This window comes from Quercus suber, unplaced genomic scaffold (assembly GCF_002906115.3).
Source record: "Quercus suber isolate HL8 unplaced genomic scaffold, Cork oak 2.0 scaffold_616, whole genome shotgun sequence".
NCBI classification, from domain to species: domain Eukaryota; kingdom Viridiplantae; phylum Streptophyta; class Magnoliopsida; order Fagales; family Fagaceae; genus Quercus; species Quercus suber.
The window spans coordinates 211,559-230,429 of record NW_027070059.1 but is presented as its reverse complement, the minus strand read 5'-3'; the positions used below and the strand labels follow the sequence as shown (position 1 = coordinate 230,429).

The 18,871-nt window shown below is 36.3% G+C and overlaps 2 protein-coding genes across 3 annotated transcripts; one reads left to right on the top strand and one right to left on the bottom strand.

Annotated features, from left to right (window-relative positions):
* The first annotated feature begins 954 nt into the window (after positions 1-954).
* Positions 955-5,904, top strand: LOC112017546 (uncharacterized). Of its 2 annotated transcripts, XR_002883487.2 has the most exons (11): positions 956-1,235; positions 1,416-1,487; positions 1,759-1,838; positions 2,361-2,460; positions 2,537-2,590; positions 3,182-3,259; positions 3,499-3,596; positions 3,699-3,756; positions 4,149-4,270; positions 4,397-4,614; positions 5,458-5,904. XR_002883487.2 is itself a non-coding variant. In XM_024050014.2 (10 exons), exons 1-10 carry the CDS (start codon positions 1,023-1,025, stop codon positions 4,551-4,553), a joined length of 1,032 nt encoding a protein of 343 aa, XP_023905782.1. In that variant the 5' UTR covers positions 955-1,022; the 3' UTR covers positions 4,554-4,700. The 2 variants fall into 2 exon arrangements, 1 of the variants encoding a protein (XP_023905782.1); XM_024050014.2 differs by lacking the exon at positions 5,458-5,904 and having other exon boundaries at positions 955-1,235; positions 4,397-4,700.
* Positions 5,905-7,866: 1,962 nt separating this feature from the next.
* LOC112017475 (protein ESSENTIAL FOR POTEXVIRUS ACCUMULATION 1) lies at positions 7,867-17,876 on the bottom strand. Its single transcript, XM_024049927.2, has 11 exons — positions 17,481-17,876; positions 16,679-16,741; positions 16,483-16,556; positions 13,681-14,529; positions 13,430-13,523; positions 13,186-13,350; positions 12,286-13,077; positions 9,921-12,179; positions 9,567-9,642; positions 8,580-8,728; positions 7,867-8,496 (listed from the first exon to the last, which is right to left on the bottom strand). The coding sequence occupies exons 1-11, from the start codon at positions 17,554-17,556 to the stop codon at positions 8,159-8,161; spliced, it is 4,935 nt and encodes a 1,644-aa protein (XP_023905695.2). The 5' UTR covers positions 17,557-17,876; the 3' UTR covers positions 7,867-8,158.
* Positions 17,877-18,871: the final 995 nt, after the last annotated feature.

Below are 18,871 nucleotides of genomic sequence, written 5' to 3'. Positions count from 1 at the left end.
CTTCTTACCTTTTCAAACCCAGCTTTTGGCCGTCCTCCCTTTTGTCATTTTTCCCAAGTGAGTGGAATCCATTTTTGCTAGGTCGAAAATCTTTCCTGCTGCTTCCTTTTATAGCTCCTCATTATGGATTCCTCAGGGTACCATTCCTTTGCATCGTGAGCAGTTGCTCTCAGCTTTTCTACTTTCTTACTGCATCTCTGGGTGCTTGAGAAGGACATATTTGCCCTTCGTTTCTCGTGTTTTTTGGTATTCCCTTTGAGCTGTCTTGATCATATCTTAACTGTGCTACATGTCCCAGGGATCCCAAGCCTTTGGCAACCTCTGAGGGTCCCAGCTCAATTTTTTACACTAGACTCTCTTCAATCTTCAAGTCTTGATAGGGTGTTTTCCTTTTCTTCCCTTTTTTTTTTTTTTTTCATAGGCTCCAAGGCTTGTCCCTTTATGGCTTTTGGGCTTACCACTCTTCTTCTTCTTTTCTTTTTTTTCTAGCTATAGGCTCAATCTTTTTTTCTAGAGTCACTTTCTATGGCCCCTTGTGTTATTTCTTTTGGCCTGGGTGTTGTGATTTTTTAAACCTCGACAATGTGCTTTCTTATAAGAAAACCAACCTGAAAACTTCAACACTGTAGGAATACCATCTCTATTTGTTGGTTGGTCTCAAAAGTTATAATGAACGAGATAATAAATAAATAAAATCATCAATAAAAAAATCTATTAATTTCTTAATCTGATAATGAAAAAGGGTAATTATCCAGCAACTTTATAAAAATAAACAAATAAATAAAATCATATCTTAAGGTAAAGACCACATTTACAACAACAACAAAAAAGTTGGTTGTAACAGAATTTTGGTAACAAATTTTATCAAATCGTTACTAAATATTCTAGGAAGATTAGAATGTCGACGTAAAAACTCAGAAAGTCGCCACTACATGTACTTTATGAAAAATTCATAATTCTTCAAGACCCTTTTGGCTTTTTTTCAATTAAGCCCTCCAGCTCAAAGTCTCTGCAAGCCAAAAATGGCAATGAGATTTAAGCCTCTGCTTTCAGTTTCAGCACCTCTTCACCATTTTAATTACTGTTGTCCACAACCCATCTCTTATCTTTCGAAGAAACCCCAGTTTAGAATCTCAGCAGCCAAAATGGCCACCACCAGTGAACCACAAACCAAGACTCCTTCTCAGACCAAAATAATAGACTCACATTTACATGTATGGGCATCTCCCCAGGAGGTAAAACCACTCTCAAAGCATTTTGGAAAGTACTTTTCTTGTTTCTTAGAATATCTAGAATGAGTGAAATTTTGCTTTTTTTTTTTTTTTTTTTTTTTTTTTTTTTTTTTTTTCTTAGAATATCTAGAATGAGTGAAATTTTGCTTCTATTTTTTTTTTTTTTTTTTTTTTTTTCTCAAGGCTGCAGATAAATATCCTTACTTTCCTGGCCAAGAGCCCTCTTTACCAGGAAATGTTGATTTCTTACTTGAGGTATGCCTTTTATTCAACCTATGTGTGTTTTTCTGTCTCTGTATTTGCTGCTTTTATTTTATGATATTTTGATGATAAATTTTTTAGTTTTTGGGCATGGGCTATTTTTAATTTCTGTCATAAAGAATCTGTGTAAGTTTGATTAAGTAACTTCGGTTTTGAAGGATGTGCTTATTCTAATCATTTTGAATATGAAAACAAATCCATTTTGTCATTTCCTCCTTAATATGCCGAGTTTGGAGTAACTGTTATTATGTCTTACTATCCACAGTGCATGGCAGAAGCAGGTGTAGATGGTGCACTGATTGTACAGCCAATTAATCATAAGTTTGATCATTCTCTTGTGACAAGGTTTGTTGAACCCATATTTAGTTTTTAGATATGTACTAGATTTTGTTTTACTCCCTTTTGTGTAACAATCAATATTTCAAAATGCTTCAAAGTCACATTTATAATTATTTCTTGGCATGGATGAAACATCTATTGCAGCTTATATGATGTGAGCATCTAACCAATATAACTCATTTTGGAGTCATGGCTTAAAAGTTATACTAAACCTGAGGATCTATCTATTCCCTATAAATTTGAATTTTCAAAGATCACAATGGTCAAAGGTGAGAAGTTCATCAGTTGGTTAGCACGTTTTAAAACTCCTCCACTTTTAAGCCACACTTCCTTCAAGAAGTGATCTCTGGATCGTGTTTGCTAAACAGTTAGTTGGCAGGACTCATAGCCAGATCTTTCATATTTTCTTGATGTGTTTTATTAATTATAGTAGTTTTTCTTATTTGATTGCTTCCATGTTATGGTTCTCACCACGTAACACTATAAGGTATTACCTTTTACCAAGTTAATAACTTAATCATTGGACAGTGTCCTGAACAAGTACCCAACCAAATTTGTTGGTTGCTGCCTGGCAAATCCTGCTGAAGATGGAAGTGGGGTTAAGCAGCTTGAGCATCTCATTTTAAAGGTCTACTGAATATCTCATATAACATGTACCACTGTTTTCTCAGAGCATTAATGTTGACTCTGTTCTTTCATGATAGGATGGCTATCGCGCTGTTCGCTTTAATCCATATTTGTGGCCATCTGGTCAGCAGGTAGTAATCACCAAGTGAGCATAGTCTCTGCTGTTTATCCTGAATGTATTTTCTTTCCTCCCCTTTATTTCATATATCAAATTTGTGAAAACTTAAAACATATTTTAGGGTATTTTTTGGCACTAGTTATCTCATCGTCTAGGACAAAGCAAGAAAATTTTCTTATACTCTTTTCACATACATTAATCTCGTAAGTGCTGTTTGTCCACTCTAGCCCCTGACATCAGGCAAGCAAATGGTTCATGAAAGTAAAAATATAAGGACAGAAACTAGTTTTTGAGTTCTAAAATTGGAAGTTTCTTTCCAGAACTCCTATCAAATGGTCTGTTTATCCCTTTAAACTATATCACAGATGCATGTAATACAGAAGAGGGCAAAAGGCAATATGCCATGTGTTAGAGAATCACATAAATGCTACCAAATACCATTAGGATTGATGTTATTAATTTCCTTGCAGCATTCCATCAAATGGTGTGTCCTGATCTCTTACATCTGTACTAGATTTAAGGCAGTGCAAGGAAATGGCAGATCTCAACTATGCACATGCGTTATTATTTTTATTTATATTTACATGTTGGATGGTTTTGGCAGATGACAAATGAAGTTGGCAAGGCTATGTTCTCCAAGGCAGGAGAACTTGGAGTACCAGTGGGTTTCATGTGTATGAAGGTAGTATGATTCTTATCTAGTCCGCTCAAACCTATATAAGTAATTACAAAACAATAATCTAAATAAAAGGTCCCAACCAATTTCTTAAATTTATTTTAACATATTGCATTATTTTACTCTGTTTTCACGTTCTTAATTGCTGTGCATTCACCTACTTAGTGGCTGGGGCAATAATTGGCACATAAGTATTGGATTACAGGGGTCAAGATGATAATATATTAATCAGATGTGTATTTCAGGGTCTCAGACTGCATCTTTCAGAAATTGAGAAACTGTGCACAGAATTTCCATCAACGGTTGTTTTGCTTGATCATTTGGCATTCTGCAAACCACCAACGTGAGCTCTTTTGTAATTTGACTCTGTTAAAAGAACCGTTCCAATCTTTTGCTAGATAGAAGACCGCATTAACTTTCATACTTATTACATGTCAATTTGCAGAAATGATGATGAAAGTCTGGCCTTTTCTGAGCTTCTAAAGCTATCTAGATTCCCACAGGTAACACGTCCTGAATAACATTAAAAGACACAGCATATATGCAAGCCCTGATTATTTCCAGCTACAGCCATATTGAGATCACCAAGGTTGATCTTAGTCTGACTAGAATATCATACGAGAACATTATATTTTCACTTGTGCTGGAAGTCTTGAGATTGAGAGAAGTTGTTGTTGTTTTATAATTGCTATACTTTGTCTAGAGCTTTATCTAAGGCGCCTTAAGTCTTTTGCTAGACAGAGTGGGCTCCCAGGGTAATTGAGCAAGAGTACTTAAATTGGTTTTAATATTAGTCCTGATATATAACTCATAATACTTGTTCTTCTTTTCTTTCTTGCTGAGCAATTGTTAACAGTTATTCAGTTGATAACTTAAACTATTCATAATTTGGCAGGTTTATGTGAAATTCAGTGCACTTTTTAGGGTGTCAAGAATGCCATTTCCATATCAGGATTTATCCAACATATTTTCCCAAATCATTTCTAGCTTTGGTGCTAACCGTGTCATGTGGGGCAGGTAATTTTTATCTTTTCTTTTACTCATTCAGTTTAAAGATAATATTTCATATTCCCAGAGGGTGGGGGGGAAAATGGAAACATCAAATGGGGAAAAAAAATAAATTCTCAAAATACTATTATGCAGCGACTTTCCATTTGTTGTTCCTGAATGCGGTTATAAAGGAGCAAAAGAAGCAGTGTCTCTTATTGCCAATCAAGTTCCATTATCATCATCTGAGTTGGAGTGGATCATGGGTAAAACAATCACGCAACTCTTCCAAGGCCAGTGGATTCAGTCTTAAGCAATGCTGTCAGCGTAAAATGCTGGCTTGGATCATTGAGAAATTATTAAATTGAAAGATGGTAATCTTCACTCCTATTAGTCATGTGATTCTAATGTAAATTTTTTAAAAAAATTTATAGTATAATTGCCTATAAATCTCCGTTTACATGCCTTATACTATGGGACTGATAATATTTTGGGATCAAAACACCCTTATGGCTTTATTTTTATACCTGTGACAAATTGTGTTAATTTAAACCCCCACACTTCCATTAGTGTGACAATGATAACCCTCAGTCCCACTTCATTAAACTTAAATAGCAAGGAATTTGGCTCCAACACACACACACAAAGACATTGTCTTTCTGAAGACAATGGTGGTGTTTTATGTTGAATTCAGAGACTGCTAGAATTTTGATGGTTTCAAGCCTAATCAACACTCAAAACTATTCTTGGGTTGTTATCATACTGAGAGAAGTATTTGTTGAAGAGTCCTGCAAGGCTATTATTCCCATTAGAAGAACTCCCAACCCTCTTAAATTGATGTAGCTTGGCTCTAAAAATGTATGTTTTTCAATTAAATTAGCTTATCGGTGTAGTCAAGCTGATAGATCCAATCATACAAGATGTGCTGGGTGGAGGAATTTGTGGTACTTGAAGGGTCATGAAACATTATAAATTTTGATGTGGAGAATAGTTGTTGGGACTCTTCCAACAAAAGAAAGGGCAAGACAAACTATTTCAGATTGATGATCTTCATGTTGCATTTGTGGTGTTGAAAAAGGAATCAAGTTTTGCATTTCTTCCAAAAGTATGTCTTGGCAAAAGCTGTCTGGTTTGGGTTCCAATGGAACTTCCATAAAGATGAGTTTTTGGCTAAGGCCTAAAGGGAGTAACTAGTGAGCAATTCTGTTTATTTGCAGGTAGTCATTGCCATTGACTATATTTGGAGAGTAAGGAATCAGTTGCAGCATGGAAAAGCCAAGCCAGATCTAAACTTCTAGTTGTGTAATAAAACAGTTCTGGGAGTTTAAAAAAGTTGAATACTGATGTAGCAATTTCTAATGATACAGTGTGCTTGTCAACTGTTCTCCTGTGGCTGAAGCTCTTGGTATAGAAAATGACCCCAAAGAATGTATAAATGTTTTGACTAAAAATTGGCTGCCTTCAGCTTCAGTCAGCCTTAATCAAAGATATTGAATTGGTTTGCCAGAGCTTTGAGGAGTTCCCCTTTAACTAGGTTAGGGTTGTCCATGTTTTAGGAAAATGGGCTTTAAGAATGTATTTTGTTGGTTGTTCACCGCCAAGTACTTTTCCTTCTGATCTATTAAAATAAAGCCTTGGCTCATGATCCTATCCCTTTATGAAAATAGTTTTTAAAAAAAACTGCTTGTTTTGGAATCTTTGGTAGTGTTCTTAAAAATACTCTGGAAAACATTTTTCGGTGTTTCTCTTACGAAAAGTTACAATTTTGCTGTATCTTATGTAGATGTCAAATGACGACTTTAATTTTAGTGCTTTAAAACATTAATATTGTACAACTAAAATCAAGTCAGCACAATCAAGATAAAAATATTGATAATTTAAAATAAAATTAAAAAAACTACTGGCAACTTTTTTTAGTGTAAAAAGAGAAAAGAAGCAAATTTTGAGGGTGTAAATTATCCAAGTTGGAACACCTCTTGTAGATCACCACTGATGCCTAGCCTATCATCACCAAATGGATAGGTTGTACAGGGTCTTGAATCGAGTTATAAACATGTCGAATATATATTTACTCAACACATTCAGTACCTACTTAAATAAATAGTTATTACCCCTTATTCATCCAACCTATCCATTAAAGGTGGGGACCTAACCCGTTCATTTAACTAATTTCACATTACATGCATAATTACAACATTGAAAACTCCAAAAAGAAGCTCGACTTTTTTTATTTGTGCAACTTTTAAACGTTGGGAAACAATTGTAGAAATTTTGAGACATCAAATTTTCATCATCTATCAATTCATTGGAAAACCATTCCTGAATTAACAAAACTACCTCAATCAATAACAAAAAAATTTTTTTTTTTTTGAAAATTTTGAACCTAGACCTTTTGATACATAAATTAGTCCTAGATTAATTGATTGGAAGGATTATAAAAAAGTGATGGAACTTTGGCTTTTATCTATCTAACACTTCAATATCGTCTGCCAAAAATATATATATCATATAACATGTTTGATCGCTTCTTGCATATTTATCTTATCCCTTCATCTGGTTATTTAGTTAAATGACGAAATTAGTTAAATGACGAAAGTCAGAGTCTCATCACTCCTATCTCTTCACCAAGATGGATGGCGTAGAATAATAATAATAATAAAAGTAATATTATTATTTGTTGAGTCCTACCAATGGTCTTCATCCCTTTATATAGAAAAAGAAGATGCATAAATACAAAAGGTAAGTAAAAAATCGACTAGAGATTAAAAGGACCATGAGTTTCTTATATTACAAAATGGGCATCTACCATATTTACCACTTATAGACATATGTTTAACAATATTAGAAAAAAACTTATCTAACTTTCTGACTACACTTTCTTGCTAGCCGCTTTGAAGTTTGAACAAATCTACAAATAAAATACAATGATGAATACATACTATTTATTTTACGGTTGTTAGAAGTATTTTGATAATTTTCAAGATTCCCTAGGCATTTTGGAAATTTTGACAGAATTTGTCATTTTTTTTGGAGATTCCTTAGGAAAACCATTTTATCATTTATGACGTTTTAAGAGGCTATTAGAGGTATTTTGAAACTTTTCAAGATTTCAAGGGCATTTCAATGATATTTGCCCTTTTAGAGATTCTTTACGGAAATTATTTTTGAATAACAGTTTAAAATACTATCATATCTAAAAATAAAATAAAAATAAAAAAGATTATTGTTATAGTTTTAGATTTATTTTGGATATTTGGAAGATTTTGAGACATCTTAATGCGTGAAACTTGAATACAGTGACATTTACGTAAGAATTATGTCCAAAATTTGTATAAAATATAGGATGCATTTTAATCACTTTGAAGCTTTTGAGAGGGGGGGGTCGAGATTAAAGGAGGATTGTGGGTTTAATAAAGGCGGTTCTATTCTCTTTCAACCCCAAGGAAACTATTTTTCTTAACAAAAATCATTTAAGATTGACAATCATTTAAGATTGACCACATTTTTCAATCATCAAAAACACCCCAAAAATAATAAAAACGTTCCCAAAAATATTTTACCAGTGGACCTAAACTTTGGAAACCATTATGCTACGAACCATAACACATCAAGTGAGCACAGAGAGGTGAAGAAAACTGCCACTTCTAAAGATTATAGTGTCAAAACCAACTGCAACTACATTCTTTCTCAAAATATACAAATCTATATAACCTGAATACTTTCCTTATGGACCTTGTTAGTCTGTACAAAATTGTCATGATGCTGTAAACTCTGTAAAATTGCATTTTGGCCTCTGCCGTATCATCATTTCACGGGGAAAAAATTAACGAATTTTAGACGCTTTACACCAAGGGCTTTGAACCTATACAACTTTTTAAGGAATGAACATATAGAAAAAGAAAATACAAATCGAAAGGGCTAGTCCTCTATGCGTTGAATTTCACCCATCATGATGCGATTGCTAGTGACTTTGAAACCAAGAAGAGCAGGATCAATTTGCCTTCCTTTTTTACCTTTCTTTTTGCCACCTCGTCCCCCTTGTGCTCCATCTGTTGTCTCTGAAAATCCTGTTGTTGAATGAGTCTCTGCCGGTGCACTTTTCTTTGCATTACTCTTCAGCATATCTATAAATGATGCCTCTGAAACATCAGCATCACCAAAAGATGAAGTACGCCGGAATCGCATGTCTTTCTTGCCAGATGCCATGATGTCCGAACCTTGGCTTAATAAATTCACCCCAGGTTCTCGTCTTCCCCCTGAAAATTTAGAAATATAATCATATTATTCATTACCTTAACCAGGAGAAGAAAAGTGTACGAGGATTTTGAGATGTCAATACCATCAGAAGCACCACTAGAAGAAATTTTCCCTCTTGCAACTTGATCTGAGACCAGCTCAGACAATCCTTCCTGTGATGATGATGGGTGGGGGACAGGAGGACGTCTCAGCAAAATATTATTGTCTTGCCCTTTTAATGGAACAGGCACCCTGGCAAAAGGAGGTCAAACTAAGCAATGCATGATACGATAATAAGGCAGTACTTCAGAATTAAACTGTGGAATAATAACATCACCATCTCATCTTGCATGATTAAGAACAAGAAAAGTATAAAACATGAAAAATAAAAACCAGCAAGCAAAAGACAGATTATGAGAACCTAATGGGGTTAGTTTGACCAACCTCACGGAGGTCTGCCTACAAATTTACTGACCCCATCATCTTCCTACTCTAAAAGAGTGATATATAACTAGTATTAAAGAAAAGTTCTCAAAGACTGTCCAGGTTCTTAGTACAGTTCATGGAATAGAGCTTACAAGTGTGCGCGTGTGTGTTTTTTTGCTTTTTTCTTTTTCCAATAAATAGCAAAATCATGCTTACGCTGTCCCATATTGTTGATCTTCCATCCCATTTTGGGATAACCCCAAAATATGATCCTCATTGAAAAATCAATGAACATAATATTAGTAACTTTCCTAACTTACCCTTTAAGGTACTTAAAAAGTCAATAACCCTCTTTTCACTAAAGCTTAAACTAAGGAGGTTTGGCTTACCTCCAGTACTTTTTTAACTGGAATTTCCTTTTGTTCTAATGAGAAATTGTCACATCAATCACTAACTAAATAAAAGGTGGAGATTAAAGCCCACTACCACTTGTTATTGTGTATTTAAAACAAAAAGAGACCTCTAGTTAAAAAAGTACTGAAGGTAAGCCAAACCCAAACTAAAGAGAGCAGTTTTAGAAACTTATATCTTTTTAAATGAAAGAGAATGCATTAAATGAGGTTTTGCTTGAAAAGTTGGGTGTTCTATACAAAAGGAAACTTACCGCTCTTTGGAAACTTTGGAAACCTCCTCCACAAATGAATTACCAATTTTGTCACTGTAGAATCCTGTTTTCCCACCTGAGAGCAAATTCAGTCCAAAAAAAAAAAAACCATTATCAATATGATCATAGCAAATTCAGGAAAAATATAAAAAACTATGGGTGTGGCTTGTGTCTAGTGGAAGTTTCCACTGGACACGTTAAATAGTGGACACATGTCCACTCTTGGACTTGTGTCCAAATCCGGAAGTGTCCAGTGGAAATTTCCACTGAACACAAGCCGTGTCCAAAAACTATAATTACTCTAATATGACCATAACGCAGGGTATACAAAGAAATAATTAAGAAAGAACTTACCTGCAGAACCAATTGATGACTGCCTGCTAAGGGCATTAATCAAAATTTCCCCACGGTCTAGAGCAGCCAACCCAGCTTGCTCAACCAAGCCTTCCTGAATCTCAAAAGCTGGACCCTTCATCACACCCTCACTTCTAGACCCATGCTTCCTCCCCTCAGCCTCAGAGAACTCATTGCTCATATTCGACTTGCTGATCATGTTAGAGTTTGTATAAATTGCCTGACCAGTCTCATTGATGCCTGCCAAGCGCAATTCTCCCTCTACCAATGATCCAGAATCAGATCTAAACGGCATTATTTCATTGCTCTCCAAACTGGTGGCCCGCTCATCCTGTAATGGTTCGCATGAACTAGAACCATAAGAACCCACCGCAAATGTGTTATCCAGACCTGCTTCCCGGTCTAGACGAAGAGTGAATGGGTGATCTGAGGAGCTTAACCCAGAATAAAGGCCAGATGGTGCCCTTGTTTCCTTACCCACCTCCAATGGCTCAGTAGATTGATGACCTGATTTCTGATGGAGCAATTCCATCAACAATTGTTTTGACTTCTCATCATTAAATCCTTCTGACATCCATAAAGTTGGATCTCTAGAAGTCATTTTAACTTCTGACTCCCTTTTCTGACGTTCTGGATTGATATGCAATTGTTGAACCCGGGATTCCATCCAGTCATTCTCTAGCTGCTCATTGTTCTCAGGCCAACGGCCCTCAATTGCATCCAATTGAGGGCCATGAAATTGGTTGGGAATCAAAGGATGATGGGGATTATGAGGGTGGATGCCAGATGAAAATGTACCCACTTGACCAGCAGATTGCATACGTGCACTTGATTCCTGCATATCCAAACCATGAGCACGAGCCATAGCTAGAACATCCAGATTCATCCCTGGAGCACCAGCAGGCATAGAAACTGACCGCTCAAATGGCAGTGAGCTAGGGTCATAAAGACCTTGCCGAAGCCGCTCCTGAAATGAAAGATTCCTTTCAAGTTGATTCAGCTGCTCCTCATGGGATGGCCTCTGTTGTCGCTGATAAACATCCATTGGGCCAAACCCTGAAGAGTGAGTTCGGTGAGGACCAGCATGAGTCCTTAGAAACTGATCAGATTCATCTGCTGGCCACATAGAACCAATATGCCTTTCTCCTTCAATATTAGTCCGCTGCCTCAATCCCATTGACAGCTGCCTGGCCTGCAGCTGGTCTTGTTGAAGAAGCTGTTGCTCCAATGACTGATGTCCATGCTGTGCACGTGATATAAGCTCATATAAATCTCTCTGATGATCTTGTTGTGGCATATGACCAAATTTAGCTTGCATAATCTGCTCTAAAGATGGTTCATTATGCCTTGAAGGATGATGAGACCGTTGTTGCATTTCTTGTAGAAGAAGCTGCTCTAATACAGCCTGATGATTGGCTCTGAGTGGATCAACATGTGACTGCCCAAGGCCAGGATCATGCATTTGACTTCGAAACAACTGTTCAAGAAGCACCTGCCGGACTTGAGATTGCTGTTGCTCCTGCAAAAGCTTTTGTTCCTGCAAAAGCTTTTGTTCCTGCAGAATCTTTTGCTCCTGCAAAAGCTTTTGCTCCTGCAAAAGCTTTTGCTGTTGATGAAACTGCTGCTGTTGATGCAATTGATGTTGTTGTTGGAACTGAATTTGCCGCTGCTGTTGCAGCTGAAGTGTCAAAAGATGATCCAAATCTGGGGCAGAACGATTGGCCAACTGTTGGTGTAAAAGATTCTGAGTAGGCACATGTTCTAAAACTGATTCATTTATGTGTGCATGAGGAGACAACATAGATCGTTGTTGGAGTTGCTGCTGCTGCTGCTGCTGAAATTGTTGTGCCATAAGCTGCTCTGCTAAATCAAAATGGTTGGATTCCTGTTCCATGAGTGACAAATGACGAGCAGCCATGGCATCTTGATACAAGTTGGGGTCAACATGAGCATTTTTCCTATAAACATCAGACCACGTCTCTGCAGCAAGAGCTGGATCACCCATAGCACCAAATGGAGCAGCCCTTCCCATGGTGGATGGAGCGGATGACTTCGCATGTTTTGTATGACCTTCAAGCTCAGACCAGAGCAAGCCAAAGGGGTGCAACTTATTATCATTCTGAATTGATACACCAGGTTCTGTCAATTCATTTGGAAGAGAAGGGTGGCTGATAGGATTGTCTGTAGAATGACGACTGCTCCCAGAAGATTTTGCAATAGAATATCCCTTGTCTGCAGGTCTTCCAGGAAACACAATTTCTGAAGGGAGGAAAAACGAAAATCATTCATTAGTAAGATTGGAAAGGAAACAGACCCAATTTTTTTTTAATTTGAAAAAAGGAAACATTAATAATAGGAAATAAACCTTCGTCTTGTGTAATGAGCTTATGGAAGCTTTGACCCTCAGAATGTGGCAGTTGTAATGAAACTTCAGGCTCAGATACTCTTGACTGAACATGCTGTGCTGAAAGGCTGTTAAACTCAGTCGATGTTGGGCACAGGTCATTTACTGAAGATGAATTAATTTCCATAAGAGAAGCAGAAGCAGGTAAACTAGTGTCCAACTGTTCCTCAAAGGCACCACATTGTTCTAGCTTAGAGTTTGGTTCAGTGCTATTGTCATATCCGTCTTTGACTTTCAGGTAAGGCAATACCTTGCCCAATTCTTGGAAAGGTGTTCCTTCAGGAGCATCTGCCAAGCGGACTGGCAAGTCTGTCCCAAAGAAACCTTGTTCAAACCATAAAATGATGTCAGCCCCAACAAATGGTCCCTGGGTCACCCCCTGAGGGTCAACGTAGTACAAACTTAACTCCTCTGGTGGGGCTACCCTATCCAAGTCATTTGCCTGACTGTTTCTACTTTGATTCTGCTCAGGAGAGGGCACAACAAAGAGAGAATTTGAATCATCGGGAAGTTTGGATCTTAGGTCAAATGAAGTGGAAAACTCAATGCCATCAAACTGAACATGTTTGGCAAAATCAGAATCCGCCATCTGCCATTTTTCACCAATATTCATCTGAGAAGCACTATGCTGAGCACCATCAATCTCTGTGGCACCACAGACACCATTACTTTCTGAAATTATTGGGGCTAATCCATCTTCCAGCCCATTGATTGCTCCAATAACATTAACTTTTGCTTCTTTAATATATTTTTCTGTAAATGAAGTACATTTAGAATCTTTAAGAAATAGAATTAGCTAGCAAAGTTGTATAAAGTGGTTCAAAATATGAGCTCCAAATGCTAAGTTAAACAGTAACTCACCATCTACTGCATTCCTCTTGGAACTATATTTCCACAAGGTACCATCATCGTCAGCTTGATATGCATCATCAGTTGCAGCTTCTTGTGAAGTATCAGCAGCCTCATCATTGGAAGTTGGGAGTAGGATACCCTGATTTTGCTCAGTGTAGTCTAAGTCTTCAACACCTATAAAAGGAATGTTTTTAAAGATTTAGACCAAGAATACAAGCAGAAATTAAAAGCATAGCATTTGAGCCGAGAATACCTGTAACATTTTCAGTTGATCTCCCCTTTCTATACAAACTGTACACCATCCCGCTACTAGTGAGCTTTCCCCTCCGTATATCACCAAGGATGGCCTGTTAGCATCACATGACCCAATTACAAGGCGCAAAAGATTTTAGAAAATTATACGAAAAAGAATAGTTTTGTTATTACACAAAATTGACATCACTGATTAAAAAAAAAATGGCACCAGAAGAACAAGAAAATTAAATACAGGAATTCCATCATTACCTCCTGTTCAGCATCAGGAGCAACAAAAGCCAATGGTTCTATAAAGCCTACTTCAGTAATGGGGGCTAATTCCTCCATATCGTCTGGCATAATTGTAAAAGATGGATCAAGCTTTTGCCTCCGATATATGTCAAGAAGCTTTCCCCTTGGGTAGCAAAAAGAATCAACAGAGTGGCTTGGTCTCCCCGGGACACTTTCACTTTTATCTGCAGCACCAATGGAACCAGTAGATGAACCTCTCCCAACAACATTTGACCTCCCTCGTCCAAGGGTAAATCCCATGTTTGAACCTTCTACTCGTCCTCTCTCAAGTCCAAATCCAGGTGCAGCACGGTAGGCATTTGAACCACCAGAATGAACCTCCATTCTATGGCGTGGCCTCCATTTATCACGAGAATCAGAATCACGCTCAGAAACTGAACGGTTGCTACCCACAAAAGATTGATTGTCATTGTGAGCATCTTCTTTCTCCAGATCTGTCCTCTTCTCAGTTCGGGATTCCTTATCTTTGTCCTCAGGGCCCCACCTAGAAGACCATTTGCTATCACGCCGTGTTTCATGCCCAGAATTACGACCATCATGCCACCGATCCGAGGTAGGCAATGCCCTACTCTCGACGGTTTCTCTCATTGAGACATTGTCAACACGGCGCTCAGCCTTCCTACGATCTCTTCTACCACCAAGTAAGCCAGTTTCTCTTTCCTCTTCACGCCAGCGGCGGCTAATTTCACTGTCAGCAGCAGTCCTCCTCCAATCCTTTTTGTCCTCAGATCCATCCAGACGCCAATTGTCTTTTTGATTGGGATCGGTAGGGTTACCAAGAGACACTGAAGTTGGCCCACGTGTTTCCTGTCAACAATGAAATTACACTAAATATATAATTCCTTATGACTGAATGTCAAATTGTGAATCTCCAAATGAACCTTATCATACTGTCATAAGATGAAAATACTAAAAATCATAAAATGAATGAGCAGAAAAAATATAAACTGAAAATCAGCTGTCTAATAAATTTCAAACATCATAAAAAATTCCATCATCAAATTGCGGAAGTTGCTTTAAAATTCATGAAATAGGACTGGCAAGTGGATGAGTATATAAACACAATGTATTCTGCTACATTAAACACTGATCACGGACTCCACTTGAATTGAAAAGCAGAGGTAGGGCAAGAATCAATTGAAAAGAAGGCACAGACATCTGGCATGGTACCAACTTAAGGATGGGCTAAGAGCCTAGCTATTATACCAAAATATGGGTCTATATTTAGACACAGAAGAGAAATCAAACAAATCATATGCTTTCTAAAAGTAAACACTTAAGCAATACCAAGTAAAGAATAAAACACTACTCATTATCTTCTTTGGACATAAATTTGTATGGAGTAGGAGATCAGCTGAACTCAAGCCTTAATCTCAACTACTAGGGGTTGGCTAAATGGATCCTTTTTCAACACTAATTCTATCTATACTATGTCCCTGTTTAATTATTTTTATAAGTTTATTTTAAAAGAACAGGTAGAAGTGCAAGAACGGAGGTACATGGGGAGTACACGAGATAACAAATTAAAAGTTAAATCCTAAAATTACAAAGATCTAGGAACTACAAGAAAGAATAAGTAAGATCCCCAATGTTCTTAATCCAATCAAAAAGTGATTTAAGGGGAAAAATGCTTCAATTGAAGTAACAGGTATTTAACCCCTTCAAAAGACTGAGAATTGTATTCCATCCAAATGGTCCACTTGAGACAAAGAAATATAGTGTTCCAAACTTGGTCGCTTAGAGAGTCCTTTGTATAATCCCTGTGTACTTGGACCTTAGCCCTTTTCTTGTATTCTTTATATTAATGGAGTTCCTTTGTTACTAATCCTCCAAAAAAAAAAAAAAAAAAAAAAGCTTCCTATCACCTCCATCATTTCCCATTTACCACATGACCATGTCTTTCCCTATAATTTCAACCCATATCATTCGAGGCATCCCTTTGCCTTTTTACTTGCACAATAATATTAAAGTTCTTTCACACAAATGTTCCACAATAATATTAAAGTTCTTTCACACAAATGTGTTCCCAAGCTTCCAAATCACGTCCAAACCATGTCAACCCAACCTTCTCACAAATAAAAATTAGGATAAAACATCAATGATAAATATAGTAGGCAAAAGTTACAGAACTTACAAAATATCAATTTTCACATATCAGACAAAATGTACAACAGTATTTGCACTTAATTTTTTCATCGTTCTCCTGTTACTTGAAATTGAAATATGATATACAAAAGGGAAGCTGCAGCCAACATACCCTGAGATGCATACCCCAAACTGAAAAATGCCTCTTAAATTTGAGACTTTTACCTGTGCAACTAAATATATTCTAATGCCTATGAGAATATCTGATGATTAACAGGTAACTAAGAGAATGCACTTTGGACTACAGCCGTGGGAAGTAGGCATATATGCATATATGGCATACATGCATATAGCATAAAGCCTAAATCCAGAACTACCAAGAAAAAAAAGGAAGGGTGGGGGGGGGGGGGGGGGTTACTGAAGTAAAAACAAGATTATATTATAATAAAAAAAATCCTCTAACAGACACATAATAAGAACATACAAGTACAATTCCACAGCAAATAATAATATAATTATTTATAATTATTTTATATTTTAAAAGATGTGAAATATTAACCAACAATATAGATACAAAACAATAGCTTAAGTTCATCTACATTATTTTATTAACAACTAAAAAAAAGGAATTAGAAATAGAACTATGCTTTCTAGCAGGCCAGATTAAAGTTATACCATCTTAGGCTCAGTCGGTTTGGCATAAAGCCACTGGGGAGATAGAGGTATGCTGCTTTCTGACGCTGATTGATCTGCAATAATGAAAATTAAAAACATCAGACCAAAAACAAGAGACCAAGTAATAGCAACAAACACGGATAGGCCTCAATAGTTCATCATTTCACATCAAACGAATCAAACAATACAATGGTACCTTTTGACTCATCAAGTAACCCCATAAGCACCTTATCCTCATCATTCCCACCCGAAGCTTCCACTGGCACAGTATGAACATAGATTAAAGCACAAAAATAAATGTTAAGCTTTCATTTTCAATGTAACAAACATAGTTCAGCATACAAGCAATCCAATAGAGAGAAAATAACTAACAATAAACTTTCGCTGAAAGATAAAAAGAGCTGAATTGGGCACTAAAAAAACACTCCAAGCACTGAACCAAAATCTTCATAGCTCTAAATATATGAAAGCTAAAAAATCAATAACTACATTCCCAAATCACAAGCACGAAATCAATGCCAATTCCACTAAATTAAACCGAAACGAAGTGACAAAGAAACTACTTTAAACACAATTTCAAAACGAAATTATATGCAATACATGCAAATTCCTAATCCCCGCATAAACCAGAAATTGAAAAACAGCAAATCAATCAAATAACCAAATTCAAAAAATAAATAAAAATTCGCGCTTTGATCTGAAGTCTGAGCAATAAACAGAAACAAAAATGTAAAAAAAAAAAATGGAGTAAACCCTAATTGACGAAGCTGAGGTTGAAAAAAAAAAACAGAAAATGAAATAGTGGAGCACAAGGAATAAGAGATGGTTTCAGATCAACAAAGCCCTAAACCTCGCATCGAATCCGCATCTATCAAATCCATCAAATACGTACGCAAATCGAGAAGGAAAAAAGAAAAGCAACGATAAACATTGAAAGCAAAAGAATGAAGTAAAGAGCGAGAAGAGCGGGGTGAAGTAGTAGTAGTAGCAGGTAGTACCTTTGGCGGACCAGGAGTGATCGGACGGCTTAGATGAGAGGAGATCGTCTGGCAGATCGAGCTTGCCTTCCGCCATATCAGGAATCGAACGGTCGTCGGGTCGCGAAACTTGAGCAAGAACAAGAAAGATAGAGAGAGAGAAAGATCTAAAGAAGCAAAGCGAACACACACACTCACTGTGGATTAGAGAGAGCTCCGAGAACACGCAGAGAGAGAGAGAGAGAGGTGGTTGTGAAATTGGGGATTTTTTGGAGTTTCTGGGAATCTAGGGTTTGGGAAATCAGTATTTGAGAGAGCACTTGTGCAGAGAGAGAGAGAGAGAGAAGAAAAGGGTGAGGAGAGGGTTTGGGTGGTGGTCAGAACAGCCAAATCAACTAAACAACTAAATATGATTTCAACAGCTTGCTTTGCTTATTCAACAATATACACAATTTCAAATCCCCCTTCTCCTAAATCTTTAACCCTTTTACATTATATTCTAAATAAAATTGCTTTTATTTTTATTTTTATTTTTTAAATCTTTTAAAAACTTGTAGGGGAAAAAGTTTTGTGATCATTAATATCACTTTTTTATTTATTAATAATTATTCACAACATCAATATTCTATATTATTTTAAATAAAATTGCTTTTATTTTTATTTTTATTTTTTAAATCTTTTAAAAACTTGTCAGGGGAAAAAGTCTTGTAGGTAAAGGCTCTTGGACTATTTTTGATGTGAGTCAACTCGGCCCAAAGCAAAGATGATGTTCATCAAGTCTCTTTCTCCATGATTTGCTCTTGGACGCCACATATATCTCTAACCGGATTCTTATATAGGCTCAATTTAATGATAAAACCTAATAGAGTTTAATCTACTTGTACAAAAACATAGAAGCTTTAGATCTGAACACTACTTACCAAAACAATGTGATTTTATGCTTATAATACGCTTTATGATTTTCATTTAATTTTTTAGTTTTATTTGAGATCAATTACAATTTACAACTAATCCTTCCCATCAAATAAAAAAATTACAACTAATCCTCCCATCAAAAAACAAAATTACAACTAATCCTATCACATGTATTATGTGCTGTTCAGATTTAAAAAAAATTTAAAGAAAATTTTCTAATTATCAACATTCGAAAGTTATGTATTGAACCAATGACATAACAATAACAAACACTTAAAATAAACAATATTTAAACCCTCCAAATGTACAAGTTGACAATATTTATTAAAATCCTCTTTTTAGGATTTAAAAAATAAAAAATAGAATATCATTTTGGTTCCTACATTTTGAGTCACTTTCAATTTAGTTCCTACATTTTAATAGCAATTAATCTAAGTCATATTATTTTCAACTTGCAGACAATTTAGTAATTATCATTATCTCATTAATAAAAAATA